The sequence below is a fragment of the Anabrus simplex genome, chromosome 10 (assembly GCF_040414725.1).
Source record: "Anabrus simplex isolate iqAnaSimp1 chromosome 10, ASM4041472v1, whole genome shotgun sequence".
NCBI classification, from domain to species: domain Eukaryota; kingdom Metazoa; phylum Arthropoda; class Insecta; order Orthoptera; family Tettigoniidae; genus Anabrus; species Anabrus simplex.
The window spans coordinates 22,919,217-22,944,155 of NC_090274.1; the positions used below are offsets into that span (position 1 = coordinate 22,919,217).

General features: G+C 40.2%; 1 protein-coding gene across 1 annotated transcript in view; it reads right to left on the reverse strand.

The window, feature by feature from the left end:
- Nucleotides 1-1,833: 1,833 nt before the first annotated feature.
- LOC136882407 (heparan-alpha-glucosaminide N-acetyltransferase) overlaps nt 1,834-24,939 on the reverse strand; it is a 37,077-nt gene continuing 13,971 nt past the window's right edge. The window contains exons 3-11 of the mRNA XM_067155041.2: nt 24,306-24,418; nt 24,124-24,227; nt 20,013-20,140; nt 19,827-19,936; nt 16,908-17,015; nt 10,672-11,237; nt 10,340-10,464; nt 8,686-8,869; nt 1,834-2,273 (exon numbers count right to left, since the gene is read on the reverse strand). Coding sequence (XP_067011142.2) covers nt 2,095-2,273; nt 8,686-8,869; nt 10,340-10,464; nt 10,672-11,237; nt 16,908-17,015; nt 19,827-19,936; nt 20,013-20,140; nt 24,124-24,227; nt 24,306-24,418 — 1,617 coding nt within the window. The 3' untranslated portion in view covers nt 1,834-2,094. The remainder of the gene's footprint in view (nt 2,274-8,685; nt 8,870-10,339; nt 10,465-10,671; nt 11,238-16,907; nt 17,016-19,826; nt 19,937-20,012; nt 20,141-24,123; nt 24,228-24,305; nt 24,419-24,939) is intronic.

The window sequence follows — 24,939 nt, forward strand, 5'->3', positions numbered from 1 at the left end:
AAATGCGTGCACTTATAGGAAAGTTCTTGTAGAAACTGACTGCATGCAGGTATCATCAATACCACAAGAATTCGGGCAAGTTACAGTGGGGTGGAGAATCAGCCTGCATTTCCGAGGTCTATGGCAAAAGGGGACAGAATTTGCCAGGCTGACAGATTTCTATAAAACACTATGGTTCTTAGAAAATCTTATTCCAAATTGAGGTCGAAAATTATGTAATATGCGAGTTAGACGCATATACCTTTATTGTATTAAGCAAAGCTGAAAAACACATTTCTTATGAGGAATTAGTCCATACCACAGAAAACATGATGTTATAGACAAGTTATCGCTGAAACCGATGTCATTATAACAAAGTTCAACGGTATTCAGCCTCGTGAGAGCAATTTGGTAGAGGTAGGCTGATATCCCAATCTCCAACCAACTTCAAAGAGGTCTTCCCAACGGTCCAGTTGGCCGTGCACTTAGGGTCGCGTAACTGTGAGCATGCATCGGAAGATGGTGGTTTTGAATCCTACAATCGGCAGCCCTGTATGTATTAATGGAACTTTAAACCACTAGAAAGGTTTCCCCAGTCAATTCCAGGGAATTTCCTTCCCGATTTCCATTAGGCCTCTCTCTGATCTGGCGGGCGTGGTCGCGTCTACGGAAGGTCAGTCCCCACCTACCCAATTGTAAAGCCAAGATTCAGTATCGTACGTCATAGAGCTGCAGGACCTTGCCTGACCTATCTCTCCCTTCTCAATTCGAAGGGACCGGCTAATGGAGAAAAAAAAAAAAAAAAAAAAAAAAAAGAAATATATATATAAATGACATATAGGACGTGTGATTGTGATGAGTGTTTTTAAAATCGTTACTTGTCGTTAATTTCATGCATGCTTCATATATATATATATATATATTGCTTTTTTTTTGTTTTTTTTGTTTATGTCTTGCCTTAACTTTGATTTTGACTGATGATGGTCTCTGGTAAGACTAGTTTCAACAAATATAATATACGTAACTTTTTTTAAGGTTACAACAAAAAGTATTGAATAGGTGGAAACCTTTAGCTTTTGTTTTACACCATATTGCTCTTCAGTATGGATTAATATGAAATCTATTACCTATGATTTGAATTTAGTGATAATATCTTATAACATAACATGTAATTTCCCTTGTACTGTGTCCAAGGTCTTTCAACTTTTGAATTTCTAATTGAGTAATTTTTTCTAAAATAAATGTTGTAAACCAAGGGCAATTACCCTCCGTTTTCTTTGATAGCAGAAGGCTATGTTCCATGCCACTTCCGACGTCCGTTCCGTTTGTCAAGTTTCCTAACCTATTTGTTTACATTTTGTGCTGCAATGCTTTTGTTGAATCTAAGTTTTTTTTTATTTTTTAATTTAGGTTAAAATTTCATTCTTTATTATTTGTGTAATCAGCCAAATACGGTTACTCTATATAGGACCGGATTTGTCATTTGTTTGTTACTTACCGGGCGAATTGGCCGTGCGGTTAGAGGCGCGCGGCTGTGAGCTTGCATCCGGGAGATAGTGGGTTCGAATATCACTGTCGGCAGCCCTGAAGATGGTTTTCCATGGTTTCCCATTTTCACACCAGGCTGTACCTTAATTAAGGCCACGGTCATTTCCTTCCAACTCCTAGGTTTTTCCTATCCCACCGTCGCCATAAGACCTATCTGTGTCGGTGCGACGTAAAGCCAATAGCAAAAAATGGTTGTTATTTTTCATTGCTTATAATTATGTTTGGAGCAGACAAATTCACTGGAACGACAGAGAAGTAATAGGAAAGTTTTATGTGGTCAAGAGCTAAAGAATTCAAAATACAACATTGATAAATTAGCAATATATATTATATTGTTTAAAAGCACCACAAGTGTAATAAATACAATGTTGTGTATTAAAAGATGTACAATTATGCTAAAAGCACGATGCCGACAAAACACAAACACACTTCACTGCTCGTCTTTGAAGAGAGCCATATAAAACTTTGTACAAATTAAAAACATTGGACCTCATGGAGTATTAAGAGGCAGAAGTATATGTGTATATATACTGCATATTCAAAAAAAATGAGAACGCCTTCTAAAACTCAGGCGGCGACGAATACATTCTTGCGGAAGAGAACATAAGCGATGATCAGCCACAGTGCGGTCCCCCACAAGTTCATGCTGAGTAGTTCTGTGTGGTTGTTGTAGTAAGGCTTCCAATTCCAAGGGAATGTGTGTTTGGTTACTATATGACCAACATATAACAACAAAGAATTCATTCCTGAAAAAAAAAAAAAAAAAAAAAGTGTTGATTAATCGATAAGCAACAGAGAGGGTACACCAAACGTATCTCAAAGACAAGAAGGTAAAGATCATAAGTAGCCTATCTGATCAAAAGTATGTTGACACCCCTCAGTACACACAAATTAGAGCCTAGATGTCACTATGAATGCTGCTATTAACTCACTGGCGCAGACTTACAGAACCGTTCTGAATGCCTCCATTCTGGACCGAAAGCCGACATACGGAATTGTTCAAAATATGTAGATTTGAGGATTTCAACCAATCAATACAATTTTTACTCACTCTTAGCGATTAATTATATCTTTAAAAATATGCAGTACATGTTTCATCTTCTAGCAGACATCTTCAGCTGTTCATACAGTTTTAATTAAAATAAACCTAACACACACTGACAACGATCTAGTATAATTACAACTTTTTAAGTCCTAGAATCAAACTAATGAGTATGCACTGAGTACACTTTAAAAGATGCTCAGAATAACATTTGAGCCATAAAATTAGAGTCTTAAAAATAGAAAAAACATCCACTGTTTCTTCAAGTTACAACAATCACACTTTAAAGTAAAACTCGTGCTTCTTATGATTAATATAAAATACACTGTTCATAAGTTTACATATAATAATCCTGATTAAAGCAGCGAGAACTCCTCAAGGTTGAAAAGAACGTCATATTGAACGCACACATAAATTGCACACAACTTTTGTTACCGTAAGTTGCTATGTACTTCCTCACTTCTTAAATTCCCCAAGTTGATTGTAGAGGATGTTATAGTGAAGTGAAAAAGGGCTATGGCTGGGCAGGCACCAGGAACCATTGAGCCGTGAAGAACATTGTGTAGCTAGCACCAAAACTGTGCGCCGGGAAGTACTGGAAACTAAGGATCAAGTTCCAGGCGCTCACCCATAAGCCGCAATTTTGCAAATGAACGCCAACCGGCGAATTTGGTGTTTAAAACAGCACACAGCACCACCACTGGTCTGCGACAGACTGAAAATGTGTAAACTGAAGCAAGACGTGGCAATCAGATAGGAGGATTTAGATGTGGTGACAGTTTGTGTGCATTTCACATGGAAGGGTCTTGGTTGTAATACTACATAGCACGTTAAATGATACAGTAGAGTCCCAAAAACTCGACATCTACAGAAATGTCTTTTTCCTATCCGTAACAGATGAATCATGAAATTAGTCTTAATTGTTCTAATTCTATACTTAGACGGGTCAAGCGGTATGACTAGAGGGAATAAGTTTCGAAACATAGTGTAATACATAACAACATTCCTGGTGACAAGTGACTTGCACAGGGAAATTCCTACCTACCCTCAGATAGTAGCTACTATAGGTGGGACAGATTGCATCAGTTACTCAGACATCCACTCAAAAATGAATTGCCACAATAGAAAGGAATTCCTTTCCATGGAAGCAAAACGTTATAAGAGAAAGTTGCACGTTGAAGGCTGTGAATGAAAAATGAAACGAAGCTGAATGTTCTAAAGAGAATGGATAAAAAGGGAAAGTGTACATATAATTGCAGAGGACTTAAAAGCTGGACAGACAACAAAATTGGCTGAAAATTTCATTTTTCTGAAATTTTTTGAATGCCTTTTTTCTTTTCTTTTAGGCTCTATATGTTAAAAGTTTTCATTACTTTTTTGATTGGCTTTCATATTTTCTTTTAGGCTCTATATGTTAAAAATTTTCATTACTTTAATACAGAATGAAGACCAATTTGAAGGGGAACAACGTGGATTTAGAAAAATAGAGGAACCACAGACCTAATTTTTTCACTCAGGCAGTTAAGGAAAGTATTGGGGAAAAGGGAAGGACTTGATCATAGTGTTTTTGGATTTAGAAAATACATATAAAATATATATGAAAACCAGTGTGGTTTGAGACCACAGAGAGGCTGTCAGGATCAGATTTTCAGTATGCGGCAGGTAATTGAAAAATGCTACGAGAGGAACAGGCAGTTGTGTTTATGTTTCGTAGAGCTAGAGAAAGCATATGACAGGGTACCGAGGGAAAAGATTTTCGCCATACTGGGGGACTATGGAATTAAAGGTAGATTATTAAAAGCAATCAAAGATATTTATGTTGAAAATTGGGCTTCAGTGAGAATTGATGGTGGAATGTGTTCTTGGTTCAGGGTACTTACAGGGGTTAGACAAGGCTGTAACCTTTCACCTGTTCGTAGTCTACATGGATCATCTGCTGAAAGGTATAAAATGGCAGGGAGGGATTCAGTTAGGTGGAAATGTAGTAAGCAATCTGGCCTATGCTGACAACTTGGTCTTAATGGCAGATTGTGCCGAAAGCCTGCAGTGTAATATCTTGGAACTTGAAAATAGGTGCAATGAGTATGGTATGAAAATTAGCCCCTCGAAGACTAAATTGATGTCAGTAGGTAGGAAATTCAACAGAATTGAATGTCAGATTGGTGATACAAAGCTAGAACAGGCCGATAATTTCAAGTATTTAGGTTGTGTGTTCTCCCAGGATGGTAATATAGTAAGTGAGATTGAATCAAGGTGTCGTAAAGCTAACGCAGTGAGCTCGCAGTTGCGATCAACAGTATTCTGTAAGAAGGAAGTCAGCTCCCAGACGAAACTATCTTTACATCGGTCTGTTTTCAGACCAACTTTGCTTTACGGGAGCAAAAGCTGGGTGGACTCAGGCTATCTTATTCATAAGTTAGAAGTAACAGACATGAAAGTAGCAAGAATGATTGCTGGTACAAACAGGTAGGAACAATGGCAAGAGGGTACTCAGAATGAGGAGATAAAGGCTAATTTGGGAATGAACTCGATGGATGAAGCTGTACGCATAAACCGGCTTCGGTGGTGGGGTCATGTGAGGCGAATGGAGGAGGATAGGTTACCTAGGAGAATAATGGACTCTGCTATGGAGGGTAAGAGAAGTAGAGGTAGACCAAGACGACGATCGTTAGACTCGGTTTCTAACGATTTAAAGATAAGAGGTACAGAACTAAATGAGGCCACAACACTAGTTGCAAATCGAGGATTGTGGCGACGTTTAGTAAATTCACAGAGGCTTGCAGACTGAACGCTGAAAGGTATAACAGTCTATAATGATAATGTATGTATGTATGTATGTATGTATAAAATCCCAGAAGCATTAATTTTAAAAGTTCAGATGTTGTATGACGGTTGTGAAAGTAGTGTGCACGTAGGAGATGGAAGATTTCAGTGGTTTAAAACAAGAAGAGATATCCAAAAAAGGAATTATCTTTCCCCATTGCTCTTCATTCCACTCATGGATACTATTATAAAGTAACTCAAAGGAATAGATAAGGAAGCTCTTAAAGCATTTGTTTTTGCTGAAGATGTTGCCACTTGGGGAGAAACTGAGAAAGATGTTCAAAGGAAATTGGAGCTTTGGAACACAAAGTTTAAGAAAAGTTAGCAGGCCAAATACACCTTGTAACCTCACCCTTGAGGGAGAGAAGATTGAATGTGTGAATACCTTTAAATATCTGGGGAGTACAATATCAAATGGCGGAAGTGCCAAGAATGAAATGTTGAACAGGGCGCAAAAAGGATCCGACTTCTTCCATCAAGTACGGAACATAGTATGGGAATAGGGAATTCTTCTGAGGGCTAAACAGAACCAGTTTAAGACTTATCTCCTGCGCATCATGACGCACAGTCTCGAGAGTTGCGTCGTACATAAAGGAGAGGTAAGCCAACTGCAAACTTGTGAAATGAAGTTCCTTAAATCAACTGTACAGAAAACAAGGAAGGACAGAATTAGGAATGATCAGATACGAAGAGATCTGCAGGTCAGCCTGACGATGGAAGAAAGGCTGAGCACTGTAAGGCTGAAATGGCTAGGAAATGCTAAGCAAATGTAGGCGACTCAAACTCCAAGGAAGTATTTTGGAAAAATCGTTTCGGGATGAAGATCAAGTGGATGTGCTAAAAAAAAGTGGATAGACCTAGAGAAGAGAGGAGATACATGGGATGCCCTAGATAGAAGAAGCATACCAAGACCGTAATAAATGGAGGTACATTGTTCTTAAACATCCTACTCTGCTTGTTGGAAGGAATTCATGATGATGATGATGATGATGAAGAAGAAGTTAGTTTTACATAACACCGCATAAACATTTTTATAACTCTACACCATCTCAGTCAACTTTAGGTTGAGTTTCAAGACTCTACTATGTAGGAACATTTTGCCCAGCTACATGTTGTCTATGGTAGAAGACCAGTTCGGAGATGATCACTGCCACAAAGCGGGGTCAGTTCGTGAGTGCAGACAAAAAGGTTCCGGAAATGGGCTAGCCAGCCCGAAGCCTCGACGTCAATCCTACTGAACGAACACCTCTGGGATGAACAACAATGGCGACTTCTTTGCAGACTCCAACACCCAACAGCACTTGCTACAACGCTGCAAGAAGAATAGATTTTATTATCCCGCTGGAGACATTCCACATCTGGTATACAGTTTCCCCCACACAGAGTTAGAGCTTTAATAAAGGCGACGGATGGGTCTTCTCCCACCTTGTATTTACGTCCACTACTAAGCAATGTATCCAAAGAACACTTTGGAGAATGGTTTTGAATGGATGCCTTCAAACTTTTGATCAGCTAGTATATGACGACAAGCCAGAGCAGGCAGGAGAAATAACAGAAAGGAAAAATATTTGAGAAAAAAAAAAAAAAATTAACCACCTAATCAATACATAATCTAATCTAAAAAGATTATTTATCTAACAAAAGTGGACATGTTTCGGCTCTTGGAGCCATCGTCAGCACACAAACACTTAAATAAGATCAGTAGCACATAAGGAAATCATTAAGAGCCGAAACATGTCCACTTTTGTTAGATAAATATTTTTTTAGATTATTTTGTGTATTGATTAGGTGGTTAATCTATTTTTTTTTCTCAAGTTATGTAGTATACAATATATCGTCGTTGCCGGGACAAAACCTCCTATGTGAAATATTTTAGCTTAGAACTTTGGCCGGTAAGGTTCTGTCATCTAAGGTGCAATATTGTGTGAATATGGTCAAGGCAATCTCGCTCTTCATAATCTATGCGCTGCGGGTCAGTATATCTCCAAAATTATTATCACATAGGAGGTTTTGTCCCGGCAATGACGATATACAATGAGTGGCCAGAAGTCATGAGAAGACACTGAATGTGACATTAATAACGGGTTGCTCCTCCGCGAGCCCTCAAAACGGCAGCAGTACGGTGAGGCATCGACTCTATAAGATGTTGGGATTGTTCTGGAGGGATCTGGACCCACGCATCTTGTACTGCTACCCAGAATTGGTCTTGTTCATGGAGCATACACCAGCATCGACAGCATCCCTTAAATGCTCGATTGGATTAAGATCGGGGATCTGGAGGGCCAATCCATGGTCGTAACTTCTGTGGAGTGCTCCTCCAACTACCTGCGTGCCACCACAAAGAGGTAACATGGCGCATTGTCCTGTTGAAACATGGCATCTCCATCAGGTTACTCTAGGGCCAGAAAGGGATGCAGATAGTCTGAAAGAAGGTCCACATAACGTGTACCTGTCAGCCCTCCCTGCAGTCGGACAACAGGGCCTAATTACAATCATGAGAACCCTGCCCAGACCAGAACTGAGCCCTTCCCACCTGGACACAACCTTGTTGACACATAGCATCCATAGCTTCATTAGGCATACGCCACACTCTCACACGCCCATCAGCTCAATACAACTGGAACCACGATACATTGGACCATACCACATGCCATCACTGTTCCATGGTCCATTTCCGATGTTCGCGGGCCCATGCACGTCGCTGAGCTCTGTGTTGAGGTGTCAGCAAAGGGACAAGAATTGGTCGTTGACTGGTGAAGCCTATGCAAAGCAGTTGCCTCCTTACAGTCCTGGTAGAAATGGGTTCCTGACTTCCAACATTCAGCTGGGCGGTGATCTGACTCACAGTAGCCCGCCGAGCAAAGGCGACGTGATGTCCGTTTGTTAAACACCTGTGGTCTTCCCGTGAGGCCCGTGGACCACTGGTACCATGCAGGCCCTCACAATACGGTGGTGTAAAGCCGTAGCATTGAACAGAGATTATGTTGAAAAATAGGGTATTGTAGCAAAAGGATTGAGGAATAACATGTTGTATTTGAATCCTCAAAGAAAAAGCTGCTTTAAAAAAAAATGTGTTACATTATTATATTGAACTCCTTTTGTATTATATGTTTCTTTTTATGGTCCTTCCTTTCTACCTTAATTACAATAATTAGCTTAAAACCCACAAGTGCTGCAATAACAATAACCAACAGCTTGCTGAAAGCAGTGCTCGCTAGGAAAACCAGAGGGTCAGAGTATAGTGTGATGTTTCTTAAGAAAGCATGTGTCCAAGTTAGATGAGATATACGTACCAGCATAGTGAAAGGGAGCACCAGACCACCAGTTTCGATCATCTATCACCAGGTACAAAAAGCTCTGCATCAACAACGATATACTGCCCATAGCCAGCACGTAAGACAGGGACCAGAGATTCTTGTTAACAGGTATCCAACCTTCATCTTTTGAGAAGTTGCAGAGGATGCCAGCAGCAATACCCTGGAAGAATAAAAAAAAAAAAAAGACAATTGGCTTTAAGTCGCACCGACACAGACAGGTCGTATGGCGATGATGGGATAGGAAAGGGCTAGGAGTGGGAAGGAAGTGCCCGTGGCCTTAATTAAGGTACAGCATTTGCCTGGTACGAAAATGGGAAACAACGGAAAATCATCTTCAGGGTTGCCGACAGAGGGGTCCGAACCCACTATCTCCCGGATGCAAGCTCACAGCTGCGCAGCCCTAACCGCACGGACAACTCGCCTGGTAAATTTAAAAAACGTAACACGTGAATACCATATTTAGTCGAGTGTATTTCGCTAACAACACTCATCATCATCATCATAATCATATGGAGTTTTCAGCTGTTGGCCAAGTCTGCTTGGAACATTAGCTTCTCCATCTCCTCTTAGCTTGTCTTCCCACCACTTGACCCTCTTCATTCTTACTCAGTCCTCTCCTCTTCTCTGTACGCACTCTTTCACTCCTTTTATCCACCTGTCTCTTGGCCATTTTCCTGTTATCTCCATTTTGTGCGTCCTCCTGGGTATCCTTTCCTCCATCATTCTCTTCATGCGACCATACCATCTAAGTCTAGATGCCTCTATCCTGTTCTGCAGTGGCTCTTCTTTTTCTATCTCTCTAACTTTCTCATCTTATGCATTCTTGTCACTCCTATCCTGCTTCTCAGAAATGTCATTTCACTTGCCTGTATCCTAGCCACAGCTCTCTGCCTCATTACCCAAGTTTTTTCTGCATACGTCAGAATAGGTAAATAGTACGTCCTATATATCATCACTCGTTTACTTCTATGAGGGACATCCTTGCTCCTACCCAGACTTCTGACACTTGTCAGGACCACTCCTGCTCGTCTTCCATGCTCGATTATTTCCTTATCATTTCTTCCACTTTCCTCTATGATATTCCCCAGGTACCTGGAACTCTCTACCATCCTAAGCTGTTCCCCTCCACATGTTATCCCTCTCGTAGGTCTCCCCTTCTTTCTCGTTGGCATTAAATTTCATACCATATTGTTTCACCTCATCTTCCCATGCACTTAACAGGTCCTAGATATCCTCCTCTTCCTTTTCTCCCCAGACTAACAGGTCGTCTGCAAACATCATTACTTTCATTTTTCCTTCCCCAGTTTTCCTTGCCACTTTTGTCATTTTGATGTGTGACGTGTGTATTACTCGCCTTGAGACTAGTAGTTTGTTTTGCTACTTCTAATGTAATACTGATTATGTTATCTTATGTATGTCCATAATTTATATAGCCTTAATATTTTAGTTCCATTTGCCCCTCTCAAAGGAATAATAAAACAGCGGAACAGGTTATAGTTAATAAATGCTAGTTCTTAAAATAACTGATGCTCTAAAATGCCATTTTTAATATAATTCTTGCTCTAAATAGAAACAACTAATGGCATAATTTCCCACCTCTAGCTATAATTAGCAGCAGCTGAATACTCACAGTGATGGCAGCCCACATGGTCCAACGAGCTACTCGAGAGAAAGTGTAGTGATAACACAGCATCACTCGCCCAGCCTGCACACCCAGGTATACCAACAGCACTGATGACAGAGTACCAAGCAGACCTGCAACAAGAAAAATTAAAATATAAGAGAAGTAACCATATTGTATATGCTACACTTGGATTTAAGAGAATTAAAAATGAATATTGAATTTTCACGACCATACTTAATGTACGTAACACAACCTACTAGGATGAAAGTCGGTTTCAAGAATTAAAAATGTTATGCTATAGCAGAAACAGGATTAAAGATTTCTCTCTTTTCAATTACCTTCAGGATCATAAGGCTGTGAAGTGTGGTAGACTTCTTTGAAGGTCGGGTGTTGATAAATGTGCTTCTCTCCAAATACAAGCCTGTCAATGTAGCCAGCAGCTCCCCCGGTACAGTTGGTATACTTGTCACCTTCAGTCAAACTGTAGTGTAACCCTCCTGGTCCCAAGTAACCCTTCGGACAGTTTGGAACTGGCATCAGGAAAGTCAGAGATATATGCACAGTTGTCAGAATGATTATGACGAGCCACTGTAGCCAACTGTCCAGCACGTCCTGCACCACCAGCAATCGGCCAATCTGGAACGAGCCCTGAGGTTTGATGAGCATCGTCTCGATGGTGCCCACGATCAGGTACGACACGCCGATGCGTTGTAACACGCCCGGCAGCCTCATAGAGGACAGATCTAACCTCTGCCCACCTCCCATGGAGTTGAGGATCAGTCCGAGGGCTATCAGTATCACGGAGCGCTGCAGCACCTTCAGGAACAACTGACGTCTGCGCAGAGTTGATCTCAGTTGAGATCGCAGCGAGATCACCAGACTTGCACCCATGATCCACAGGAACCTGGAACACAACACAGATTTATTTAATTTCCAAACTGGAAAGCTGAGACATGCAAAGAGTAAGGAGGTCTGACTTCACAGGGGAACATCTTTTGCAGCAGTGAAAAAAGCTGAGACCGGGCGAGTTGGCTGTGCGGTTAGAGGCGTGCAGCTGTGAGCTTGCATCCGGGAGATAGTGGGTTTGAGCCCCACTGTCGGCAAGCCTGAAGATGGTTTTCTGTGGTTTCCCATTTTCACACCAGGCAAATCCTGGGGCTGTATCTTACTCAAGGCCACGGCCGCTTCCTTCCCACTCCTAGACCTTCCCTATCCCATCGTTGCCATAAGACCTGTCTGTGTTGGTGCGACGTAAAGCAAATAGTAAAAAAAAAAGAAGTAATTCTTGGCATTCATTGCATGCTACATTGCATAAAATGTCCTCAGTGAGGTTGGCATGAAGTTCAAGAATTGGTATGGATCCCATAGCCATTGTTATAATCGTTAAAACCCAACACTGGCATTTGTGAGGGCTCATTTTCCTCTGAAGTTTGGATTTTAAGTTTTTAAATTCAAAAATTTTTTTTTGCTAGGGGCTTTACGTCGCACTGACACAGATAGGTCTTATGGCGACGATGGGATAGGCAAGGCCTAGGAGTTGAAAGGAAGCGGCCGTGGCCTTAATTAAGGTACAGCCCCAGCATTTGCCTGGTGTGAAAATGGGAAACCACGGAAAACCATCTTCAGGGCTGCTGATAGTGGGATTTGCACCTACTATCTCCCGGATGCAAGCTCACAGCCGTGCGCCTCTACGCGCACCAAAAATAATCTATTCGGACCAAGTGAATACTTAAAAAAAAAAACAGGAAATAATATTAAAGAATGAATTAGTTCTGACTTGGGTCTATAAAGGATATAAAAATAAATACATTTTTAAAGAAGCAATGAAATATTTTTTGTAAATTTTCTTCACATTTCTTCAAAAGCTACAAAATACAGCTTCACAGGCCGCCATTCAGAAAATCCTGTTCTAGATCTTTTTAAAAGAAGTTAAGAGATAGTATAATTACATGAAAAGTTACGAATTTTACAATTAAAAGTATACTTCGTAAGAAAAAAATAATCTGTGCCAGGCTGAGTGGCTCAGACGGTTAAAGCACTGGCTTTCCAAGCCCAAGTTGGCAGGTTTAATCCTGGCTCAGTCTAGTGGTATCTGAAGGAGCTCAAATTCGCCAGCCCGGTGTCGGTAGATTTGCTGGCACATAGAAGAACTACTCCTGGGGGGCAAAATTCCGACACCTTGGCGTCCCTGAAGACTGTAAAAGTAGGCAGTGGAACATAAAACCAGTAACATTATTATATTTTTAATAGAGGCACCTGGTTTTTGCAATGCGCAAAATAGCGACATTTTGCAAAATGTTACAAATTCGTCTCAAAACATGAAACTGTTTACGTTTAAGCAAAATCGCTAGATAATTGACAAAATTATGTGGAAATGATCTTTGAACCAGAAGCTTAATTAAAGGTGGTTTAGAAAATTATGAAGTCTCTCATCTAATAATCAAGAGAAATTAATTTCATTTTATGGGTCCATACTGAACTTTGATTAAACCAAATTAAAAATAAATAATAATAATAATAATAATAATAATAATAATAATAATGAGTTAATTCCTCCTTTTCAATACAAATGAAATAGTGTTCATTAATAAACATTTAACGGGACTAGTTTCGACCTATTTAAAGGGAAAGTTTATCGCATGGCTTTTAGTGCCAGGAGTGTCCGAGGACATGTTTGGCTTACCCATTGCAGGCCTCTACATTTGATACCCAGGGGTGACTGCATGTCTGGATGTAGGAGGATGATGAAGTAAGGAGGGTGTGAAACCCAGTGCAGGCACATAGCCTACTCCTGTCGAATAAAACCGAAGGGTCTGCTCCGGTGGTGGTGGTGATTATTGTTTTAAGAGGAAGTACAACTAGGCAACTATCCTCTATACAACAACACTAATAAGAAAGAAAAAATGGAAGAAGTCCGACATTTCAAAAAATTAAGATATCGGCCAAAGAAAGACAAGAACCATAAAGGGCGTGAAAATGAAAGTCTCCCAAGGCCTCGATAGCTAATACCGTCGGGGTCAGAAAAGAACAAGAGTTGACCAAAGCCACACAGCCACCAACCCACGCTCCAAAGTTCAGAGCCCCTGGGGTCTGCTCAAATCTTAATGTCCTCATCTGATGACTAATCACCATCAACAGCGTTATATGCCCTTACTTCACATGAGCACTGCGGAGAGTTTTGGAATTGAACCCAGGCTGCCGGCACGCAATCTAGAGACTAGAAATTGTATACCACCACCCCTCCTACCATGTCAGCTAACATTCTGATGGCGAATTTCTTTTTCAGGACTTGAACTAACAAAGCACGGTGTCAGAAAATATAGACTTGGCACCTTAAAGAACAAGAACAAGGAGATCTGGGGGGTGTTATGCCACCTGTACCTTCTCAGAATGAACAACCTATGGAGGAAGTTCCATCACTTCTCTGACTGGACTGAGCTGGGGTTCATTGCGAATGGGGCAGTACATACACACCGGTACCCAGAGAAGATTTGTTTTGAACATACCATCCTTATTGCTCCGTATTTATTTTATTTACATTTTATGGCCTTCATTGGACCGCTCTAGCCAACTTTATTCAAAGAATTTTTCAGTTTCCTGTCAGCCCAGTACTTCTTCATTCTCTCTGATCTTATCCTTCTTTCTTCATCGGAAATCACCCTTCCTATTGTCTGTTTGTTGATTCTGGTTTGCTTGTCTGTGGGTTTCCTGATTTTGTTGGTTTTGTTTCTTAGGTCTTCCACTGTAATTTGTAGTTAATCCATATCTTCCTTGACTTCTGTAATCCACTTAATGTTGCACTTACTATTCCATAATTTTTCTATTATTCTCCTGATGATCCTGTTCTCTGGTGTCCTGATTAGATGTCCAAAAAATGAAATGCGTTTCTTCCTGATTGTGCTCATTACTGGTTCTATTTCCTTGTAGACTGTTTCATTAGAAGCTACTCTCCAGTGTCCATCTTTTTGGTATGATTTGTTGATGCACGTTCTAATAATTCTTCTCTCTATCTTTAGTATTTTGTCTATTTGTGCAGTGTTAGTTGTTTTGAAGATGGTTTCGCTTGCGTATGTTATTTCTTGTTGAGTGACTGTTTTGTAGTGTTTTAATTTTATTGCTATTTATTTATTCTGTTATTCCATGCTGGCTTTTCATTGAGGTTATATGTTATGATTTCTCCCAGATATTTAAATTTATCTACAATTTTGATTTCTTGGTTTCCTATGGCAATTTTGTTTATGAGTGGTCGGTCAGTAAACATGATTACTGTCTTTTCAAAACATATTCCAAGACCAATTTTCTGTGCTATTTTCCCTATATTGGAGAAGACTCAGTTATAATGAATGACAAAAACTAGTCCCCACACTGCTTGAGGCATGATTCTTACAGGAGACAGAAATTGTCACTGTCAACTGGTCAGCACGCAGTTCTCGCCTAAACCCTACCTGATGTGTAGGACCAGCTTGGGCATCCAGCCCACGGATAAGATTTTCATACCTTGGTCGAGTTGCGAGCAGTTATTCTTAAATAGTCGGATGCTACACCACACAATGATCTGGCCACTGTAACTGGCAGTGTGCTAAACAGCATGCAAGCTGTTATTGCTTCAGATGGTAGCAATACCCATTTTTGAGAGTCCAGAGCAATTTTCAAGTGGTTGCGCACTTTGTTAGTGGCCAGGGGTGTGTTAAAGTGTTGTAGGAGGGTAATTTGAATGCTACCAAAGGAAACAGTTTGTGTAATTCAGGCCTGTCCCGCGGGTGCCACAGCGCCCCTGTTATACTTTTCTACCGCCCTCGAAAGTCCGACTCGTTGGCTGAATGGTCAGCATACTGGCCTTCGGTTCAGAGGGTCCCGGGTTCGATTCCCGGCCGGGTCGGGGATTTTAACCTTAATTGGTTAATTCCAATGGCCCGGGGGCTGGGTGTTTGTGCTGTCCCCAACATCCCTGCAACTCACACACCACACATAACACTATCCTCCACCACAATAACACGCAGTTACCTACACATGGCAGATGCCATCCACCCTCGTTGGAGGGTCTGCCTTACAAGGGCTGCACTCGGCTAGTAATAGCCACACGAAATTATTATTATTACCGCCCTCGAAATGCAGATTAAATTGTACCAACATTAACTGAAGTTAAAAGTTTAGGATTATCATGATCTTACAAGCAACTGTTAAATTTTCCCTTGAAATTTTTGGCACTACCCTTGCCATAGAACACACCCTGTGATATTTCAGAATATTATCTCAGGTGCTATGTGCTTCTGAAGTACACCGTGTACTGTGACAGCTTTGCACATTTTAATCTATACTACCTGTTGAGTGACAGGTATTGTAGAGAAAGGCTGAGGGATGAAGTGAATATGTCGAGACTTGGTATTTCCCAGTTAGAACACTTTTCAGGAAACAATCGCATTGGGAATGTTTCGTAAATTCTTCCTTCTCAACATTCTTACAAAGCATCTGCTGTTCATGGCTGAGGAACAATTTCGTGGAATCCTCAGTTGAATTATGATTGTATCGTGACAAGAAGCAGTATACTATTTATCTATAAGTGCATTTTTGTTGTTGTTCCTTTTAAATTAGATTTAAACTTTATTTATATTCAGTGAAGAACTGACTGCAAAAAGTATACATCATTTATTAATTTGCATTATTATTTTATACAGTGATTTTAATCATGATTAAATGCTTACAAGCCTAGTTTTAATAGTGAATGTGAGGGGAACCAATACTGCTCCTTAACTTGGGGAAAAACATTCAATGTCTCATTTCACACTAAATACGCAAGTACAATAGGTTTAAAAATATTCAGTCAATATTAGCCTACATCTTTCTATATCATCACCATCATCATCATCATCAACAAATGGCGCCCGCTCGTGCCTCCATAGCCAAGAGTCAGGTGCGCCCCAGTACGTGAAAACGTTGGAGAGCCCTGGTGTAACTTCTATTAACTCCCATTTTACATGTCCTTTTCTTGGTTAATATTATGGTTCTTGTTTAAATAATGGTATGAAAAATGAAAACCTACAACCTGTTTTCTGGGTCAGGGATGTAATGAATGATTCATATATAGGCTTTTAGCACGATGGGGTCACCACTCCCAAAGTGATACATATTAATGACTGATAGATGCTATGAAATGAGAATGGAGAGTGTTGCTGGAATGAAACATGACAGGGAAAACCGGAGTACCCGGAGAAAAACCTGTCCCGCCTCAGCTTTGTCCAGCACAAGTCTCACATGGAGTGACCGGGATTTGAACCACGGTATCCAGCGGTGAGAGGCCGATGCGCTGCCGTCTGAGCCATGGAGGCTCTTTAAATAATGGTATATTAATATGTAATAAGAGGTGCCTCAAGAATTCATGAAGACATTATGCATTTCGAATATAATTTTAATACATTAAATTTGTATTTCTCCAAAGAATCCAGGTGTTACACTTTTATTTTGTGCTCTTCAGCACATTTCAGTACGCCTTGACTAACGTTTCTTGGCCTTTAAGTGGACTCATAAGCCAAAAGTGTGTACCTGAAAACTGTTTACAAATGCATGTGTAACTCACCATGGAAAAACAAGGTCAGCCACAGTCAGTCCATTCCACACAGAATGCTTGAAGAAGTAATAATGCCCTCCGCCATAGTTTACAAATATCATGGATGCTATGGCGATCCTGAAATTGAAAAAGGAAAACAAGTCACGCTACGGTAATACTGTAGCCAAAAGTGAAATATCAAAATGGTAATAACATACAAGAATCAACAAGCAAGATTTGAAATGTCTGAAACTGTGTGTCTCAAGTGTTCTCCCTAGGACCTTCTTCATGGGAGCACCGCCCTGCCGTTTTTACAGGTTGCCCGGCTAACATGACCCAGATAAGTGCTAGTTACATAACATTCATACGTATTTGAATCAATGGGTGTTCAACTGTTTATTTAAATTATAAATTCCCGTTCTTCTTCTTTTTCTACCGCTTTTCCCACACTTGTAGGGTTGCAGGTGTGAACTGTGTTGCACATGTGGATCTGGCCCTGTTTCACCACCGGATGCCCTTCCTGACGCCAACCCTATATGGAGGGATGTAGTCACTATTGCATGTTTCTGTGGTGGTTGGTAGTGTAGCATGTTGTATGAATAAGAAGAGGAAAGTGTTGGGACAAACACAAACACCCAGTCCCCGAACCAGAAGAATTAATCAGATGCGATTAAAATCCCCGACCCGGCCGGGAATCGAACCTGGGACCCTCTGAACCAAAGGCCTCAACGCTGACCATTCAGCCAAGGAGTCGGACAAATGATAAATCTCCATTATTATCAACATAATTGCCTCAATTACATCGGAGGTTAAATGTTTAGATTGACTGTCACGTAGTGTAGTGCGAGAGTAGTGTGTGAATTAATGTGGAATGGCACGCAAGCATAGTATTCCACCGTTGAGTCACAAAGTTACACAAAAATGTCATAACACAAAACAAACATTGAAATACAGTAGATGCAAATGCCACAATTGTAACTGGAAGAGCAAATGAAACACACATCAAACACGAGGGATAAGTGCAGACTGACACAACAATAGCACGGCGTGGTGGCGAGAGTGGTAGGTGGGCTGAACGTCAGAGTCTTTGAACCCGAGCAAGTTATGACGAGCGCGAGAATATGTTAGATTTTTGACGGCTGTCGCACGAGCGGAAGACCTTAACCGATTTGAACCATTCTTTTTTCTAAATCATTATTGGTTCGAGTAAGAGGTGACTAGAGCTATTAGATTTAAATATTGACAAGTTGAGCAAGGTAGAAAATTATCGTAAAAATATACTTTTTTCCGAATTTTGCCAAACTTTATAGTACGTGCGCGACCGGAAGAAATGAACCTATTTTGTTTCTTTTTTTACCCCGTTTTATTCTCCCCAATTAGCAACTTTTCCGCGGTATTACTACTTGGAAAAAAGAATTCGAGTTTTTTCGGCCCACCCTACTGCGTACTGTCATTGAATTCCTAGTTAAAGAAGAAATTCCTGCAGCTGATATTCACCACAGACGTCAGTGTGTACAAAGAGATGCGTGCGCGAGTGCTAATAGTGCTAGGAGATGCATGAAACATTCCAAGATGGAAACGCAAGCATCCCAGATCAGTCTAGTAATGATCGCCCTCAAATTACCTTCACTGAACCCAACATGGAAAGAGTCCATATCAAGAAATGTCACCACGGAAACAATTTAGCAAAGCATGCAGTAAGACACAGCACAACGTGGGAAAAGATTGCAAGCTTACGTTGTCTTAACGTTTGTAACTGGTGCGTTTCATGTTTATAGACGCAAGATCACAAGATACCGACATGAACAGGATGATTTAAAACAATACATACATACATATCCCATGTCGTTCCATCTTAAGCGATGGGTCGGTGAACGAGGCTTCTCCACCAGCTGCGGTCTCTGAACTTCTCTGCTTCTTCGATGCTTTCCAAAGTATGTCCTCGCTGTTGAATGTCAATCTTCATCATGTCCTTGTACCTGAGTCTTGGTCTTTTGTCTTCAAGTTTTAGATCATACATTTTTTTCCGGTAATCTGTTATCTCCCATGCGTCGCATATGTCCATACCATCTCAGTCGCTGCGCTGTTATTCTGTCCTCCAGTCTTACAACTTGAGCCTTTTTGCGGATTTCCTCATTACAGACTCTGTCTCTCCGTGTTTTACCGATCATACTACGGACAAATCTCATTTCTGCTGCCTGGATTCTACTAACATCTTTATTTCTCATAGTCCATGTTTTGCAACCATAGGTCAGGATTGGTATTAATAGGTTGCATATATGCCTCTCTTACATTTTGTTGGTATTTTCTTGTTCCATATTATATCTTTAACTATTTTGTAAAAGTTGCTATCTGCCTGAATTCTGTGGGAAATTTCCTTGTCTATAGAACCAGTATCAGAGATAACACTTGCAAGATATTTGAATTGATGGTTCATCTGTAGCTGTTTCCCCACCATTTCAATGTGTCCCACTGGTTGTCTGTATCTCTTCATGACCATAATCTCACTTTTATCTTGGCTGAAGATGAGTCCATATTCTTTAGCAGCTTCTGTCCAGGAGTTTATTTGTCCTTGAAGGTCTTCTTCAGAGTCTCCCCACAAGCATATATCGTCCGCGAACAAGATAACTTTCATTTTCTTACCTCCAATGGTTTGATGAACTTTTCTCTGAATCTCGTTCATCACAGTGATGAAAAGAAGATTTAAAACAATTCCGATCAAAAATACTGAAACCAGTATATACACAAGTAATGTTTGTTTTACAAAACCTTCTAGGCACAACATTGCACAAAATTTATTGATCGAAGTATGGGATTTTTAAAAGAACACTCAACAGGGAATAAGTGGAAGGAGGATTCTGATTTTCATCACTCCACTTTGATACCCTACTTTTAACTAGGATCATCTATCATGAGTAAAACAGAGAAATAAGATGAGAAGGAGCTTACCCTCGGAAGGTATCCAGAGATGCTACCCTAGTCTTCTGGCGTCGAACTGCAGGCATCATTTCAGACCTCACTAGTGTGGGACCTTCACTCGGGCTAGGGCTGCCTAAATCCTAAAGGAGAGGACGAATGCAAGTTAGAACTGGGCAAAGCTAAAACCAGCGTCAAGCAGACGGAAGTCATACTCACGCTCTCAATTTCTGAAAAGGGTATGGCTCTTTCTCGTAGACGGGTCATCCACTCAGAGTCGATGGCCCATTTCACCACGTTCCACAAGAGGATAAGTAGAAGCATGAAGATAAATGCTCCCAGGAGAGCTGAAACAGAATACAATTTCATTCCAGCAACAACCAGGCATATAGGAGCATATATTGTAATGGTTTAAAGAGATGATTTCCACCTTCCAATACTTTTTAATGGCTGATCTACGATTACATAAACTTAGCTTATTGTCTGTTTTGGACTTAATGTCTAATTACAGTAGTGTATGTTTCGTCCTGATTCGTGGGATATCTTTTTCTTTTCTGTTTTTTAATTACAATTTGCTTTTCATAGCATCGACACAGATAGGTCTTATGGCGACGATGGGATAGGAAAGAGCTAGGAGTGGGAAGAAAGCAGCCGTGGCCTTAATTAAGGTACGGCCCCAGCATTTGCCTGGTGCGAAAATGGGGAATCCACGGAAAACCATCTTCAGGGCTGCCGACAGTGGGATTTGAACCCACTATCACCCGGATGCAAGCTCACAGCTGCGCGCCCCTAAACGCACGGCCAACTCGCCCAGTTGTGGGACATCTACAACTAAAAAGCGTGCAATACAAAAACTGACAGATACAATAAAACAGTATGTGATTAAAAATTGTTTAAAATATATTCAAGATTGGTAAAATGTTTGGTGATACTTAAGAAAGCAGAGGTGCCAACCTTTGAAGTGGGTTATCAGCAATCACCCTACATCATCATCATCATCTGCAGTTTCCAGCTGTTGGCCGGTAAATAGCCTACAATCCTTAGAAAAGTTTCGAGTCAAGTCCAAAGCATGTTTTTCCCTTCTCAATATTAATAATAACCCCATTGCCCTTCCCAAGAACTATTTATATAAAGTGGACAGAATAGTGGATAAAAATGGTAACCTAGTGGAGAAAAGGGAAGAAATTAAACTAATCTGGAAAGAATACTTTGAGGACCTTCTAACTGTGGTTGAATTAAGTGAAGAAGATCATATCGAGGAAATTGATGACAGGTGCGAGGAGAAAATGGAGAAGTTAACCTGGGCAGAAGTGGAAGAAGTTGTGAAGAGGATGAAACTGGGAAAAGCACCAGGAGCGGATGAGTTAAGTGTGGAGATGATAAGAGCTGCAGGGGAAGTGGGTACACAGTGGCTATACAGAATGATGCAGGTAGTGTGGAATGAGGAAAAAGTACCAGAAGATTGGAAGAAGGGTGTAACAGTTTCCATTTTTTAAAAAGGAGACAGAAGAAAATGTCATAACTACCATGATATAACCCTGACGTATCACTGTGCCAAGATATAAGATAAAGTACTGGAAAAGTATATAAGAAAGGCAGTGGAAAAAGAATTGAGAAAAGAACAGTATGGCTTTAGACAAGGAAGGTCAACTATTATCTCATATTCAGTGAGAGACAGCTACAAGAACGGCACTATGAGCGTGGGGAAGATTTGGTGATGGCCTTCATGGACACCTAGACAAGGCCCATAGAAACAAGATCTGGGAAGCTATGAGAGTAAAAGAGTAAATGAGGGTGGAAAATATGTATGATGGATGCAAAAGCTATGTTAAAGTTGGAACCGAACGAACTGAATTGTTTAAGTTAACACAAATGGTGTAAACCAAGGAAGTGCCCTCTCACCTCTACTGTTTATAGTGGTGATGGATGATATAATACAGAAGACCACTGGGGAGAGAAGAATGAAAGCAGTGTTGTTTGCAGATGATCTGCTAAAATGGGGAAACTGTGACAGTGAAGTGCAGGACTAACATACAATAAAGGAGAGTACAATGATCCCCCTTATATCAATACAAAATATGTTGCTAAAACAAGATTACAACATTTTTATTAGAGACCGGTTTCAATGTCTTTGGACACCATCATCAGCCACAATAGGTCAAATGAACAAAGATATACATATAGTATAATACAAAATATAGACCATTGCTAATAAAATGACATTAAATGGATGAAATATACAATGTGATGGTGCTTAAAAGTCATTCTTACACAATTTACAAGTTAGGGACTTGATAGCCGAATAATAATGACTTCCTATTCATAGGTCACAGCTGATTCCTTCCGCCTCCTTATCCAGTTTCATTCACCATAATTCATTTCATCTTCTATTCTATTTGGTTCGTTACGACCCCTGAGAGGGCCAATGACCTTCGATGTTAGGCCCCTTAAAACAACAAGCATCATCAGCACGACCCCTGAGGATCACGAGTGACTTGTTCGACACGTCTTCTTTCTTCCCAATACCTCTTCATTCTCTCACTCCTCCTCTTTCTCTCTGCTTCCGTGATCTGAATCTGGATCCTGCTGTCCATCCATCTGTGACCTTCCATGAGCTTTTTGTATTTGGACCTATCCTGTACTGTCATCAGTGGATATTTTTCCTTTACGCCAGTAGTCTCCCAATCTTCTCTGACTTCCTTGCATTCCATATCTTCTTTGTCAGCCTACTGTCATCCATCCTCATGAGATGTCCAACAAATCCTAACCTTCTCTTTCTTATCACACTCGAGATTGGTTCTATACTCACATATAGTTCCTGCCTTGATCTGTGTACCCAGATTTCACCTTGCTTTTTGGTGCCCCATATATGTCTCAAGATTCTTCTTTCCTCCTTCTCCAATTGTATGCATGCTCTCTTGCCCAATGTCAGTGTTTGGCGTCCCTCGAGGGGTTCTTCTTTCTGTATGTAGTCATGGCTGCATATCGCAGCAGCAGTTGAGCTCTGTCTGCGGTACTCAACTAAGATTGGCGTCAGGAAGGGCATTTGGTCATAAAGGGGTGACATAAATTCATCTCACCCCCCTCCCCCCAACTCCGTATCACGAAATACGACTAAGAGGTAGCATACCTGCAACCCTTCCGATTTACCCGGAAACTTCCCGTTTTTCCTATTCATTCTTACTTCTTCCTATTTTTGACCAATATAACCTCCAGTACAGTCAATAACCTTCCCCTAGGATAAATTCTTATGTGCTTGTGTAATTTACACAACTCATTTTCACGCTTATTTATTTGATACTTTATTTCCCGAGTGTATCGTCCGTCACCTTCGTGTATTGTGTTTGCTGCTCACCACAAAAGCGTGTGCTTTATAGCTGGGAATTCAGGACACAAGAAAGGGAGATTAACGCGCACTAACGACTCAGTTATTCAAGACGAAAGAAGAGTTTGTTATTATGTGGTTTGTGCCCTGTTAATATCGTTTCTGCGCGTAGTTTCGTTGGAGTTGTAGACCTCATGTTTTTTCTTGTGTTTCTGCGCTTTTCCCCCTGTCAAAGTCATATGTTAATAATGTATGAGACACATTGATCTGTTTTGTATGTGGTAGTTTGGCGTATTCTTATGCATTTGTATTCATTCTTACTTCATAATTTTAATGAAGTTGCATGTATTTCAGGGAGTTGTGTCGGTGACAGTTTCAGGTATTTTCTCTTTACGTTATGGCGAAAAAACATCTCAAACGTTATCTCCAAGTGTTCAGTTATACCTATAAAATTAAATTTTCGTTCATTTTACACTCTAATAAAGGGAACTATTATGCATTTTGTTTTGTGCGTCGGTGTGATATAATATTATTCGTATGTGTGTGCCATAAATGAGAATGATTAGGTACCTTTTTTTTGTAACTATTTTTATGTTTGCTTAGTTTAAGATTTTAAATGTAATGCCTTCTATCCTCTCCTTCTTTCATCTAGATTGTGGTGGAATATATGTGATGAAATCCAAGAATTAAAAAATCTTCCTATTTTTGATTTCCAAAAGTAGACAGGTCTGAGGTAGACATACGCATATATACGATGCAAAAATTTCTCACCAATGGGTTATCCTCAGTCAGCAAAGCATAAGGAGTTAGAAAACTTACAACCATTGGTTTTTGGCAACTCGACTTAAGGGTTTAGACTTTGTTTAGATGTGTTCAAAAATGTATTACCATTGGTTTATGAGTTCATTGTGCTGAGGCATGCTACTGAAACAGATAATGAGGTTTCTGGAACTGTTTATATGAATATTACAAGCTGCCCTTTTAAAATTATTTCCTGACACTTACGGAAGTAGGCGCTGACGGGCTTCTCCAAGACCTCAATACTACTACAGTTGTTCTCCGATATGTTCCATATGTACTGGCCATGCTCCTCAAACCTGTAAGTAGTGCTGGAATAAAACAGGAAATTTATTAGCGAACTGAGGAGATATCTGGCAGCAAGTACTCTTGAAGAATATTATACTCACTGGCACCGTTGCAGTCCGTCGCTCTCGAAATACATTCTAACAGGATACACAGTCTTCACGATCAGGGACACATTCCCTGCAGCTGGGATATCAGCCCACTTTAGGAACTTGCACTGAAATAAATAAATAAATAAATAAATAAATAAATAAATAAATAAATAAATAAATAAATAAATAAAAAAATAAAAAAATAAAAAATAAATAAATAAATAAATAAATAAATAAATAAATAAATAAATAAATAAATAAATAAATAAATAAATAAATAAATAAATAAATAAATAAATAAATAAATAAATAAATAAATAAATAGATAGATAGATAGATAGATAGATAGATAGATAGATAGATAGATAGATAGATAGATAGATAGATAGATAGATAGATAGTTACAAAATTCCTATAAATCAAATGAATGAACACTGAACAGGATAAACACAATGACAGGCATTTCTTCTTTTACCTAGTCTTTCTAGATTGCACCTCCTCAGTTAGGTCTTGTGGCGACGATGGGATAGGAAAGGGCTAGGAATGGGTAGGAGGCTTCCAGGGCCTTACGGCACAGCCCTAGCATTTGCCTGGTGTGGAAATGTGAAACCAGGTAAGATCATCTTCAGGGCTGCCGACGGTTGGG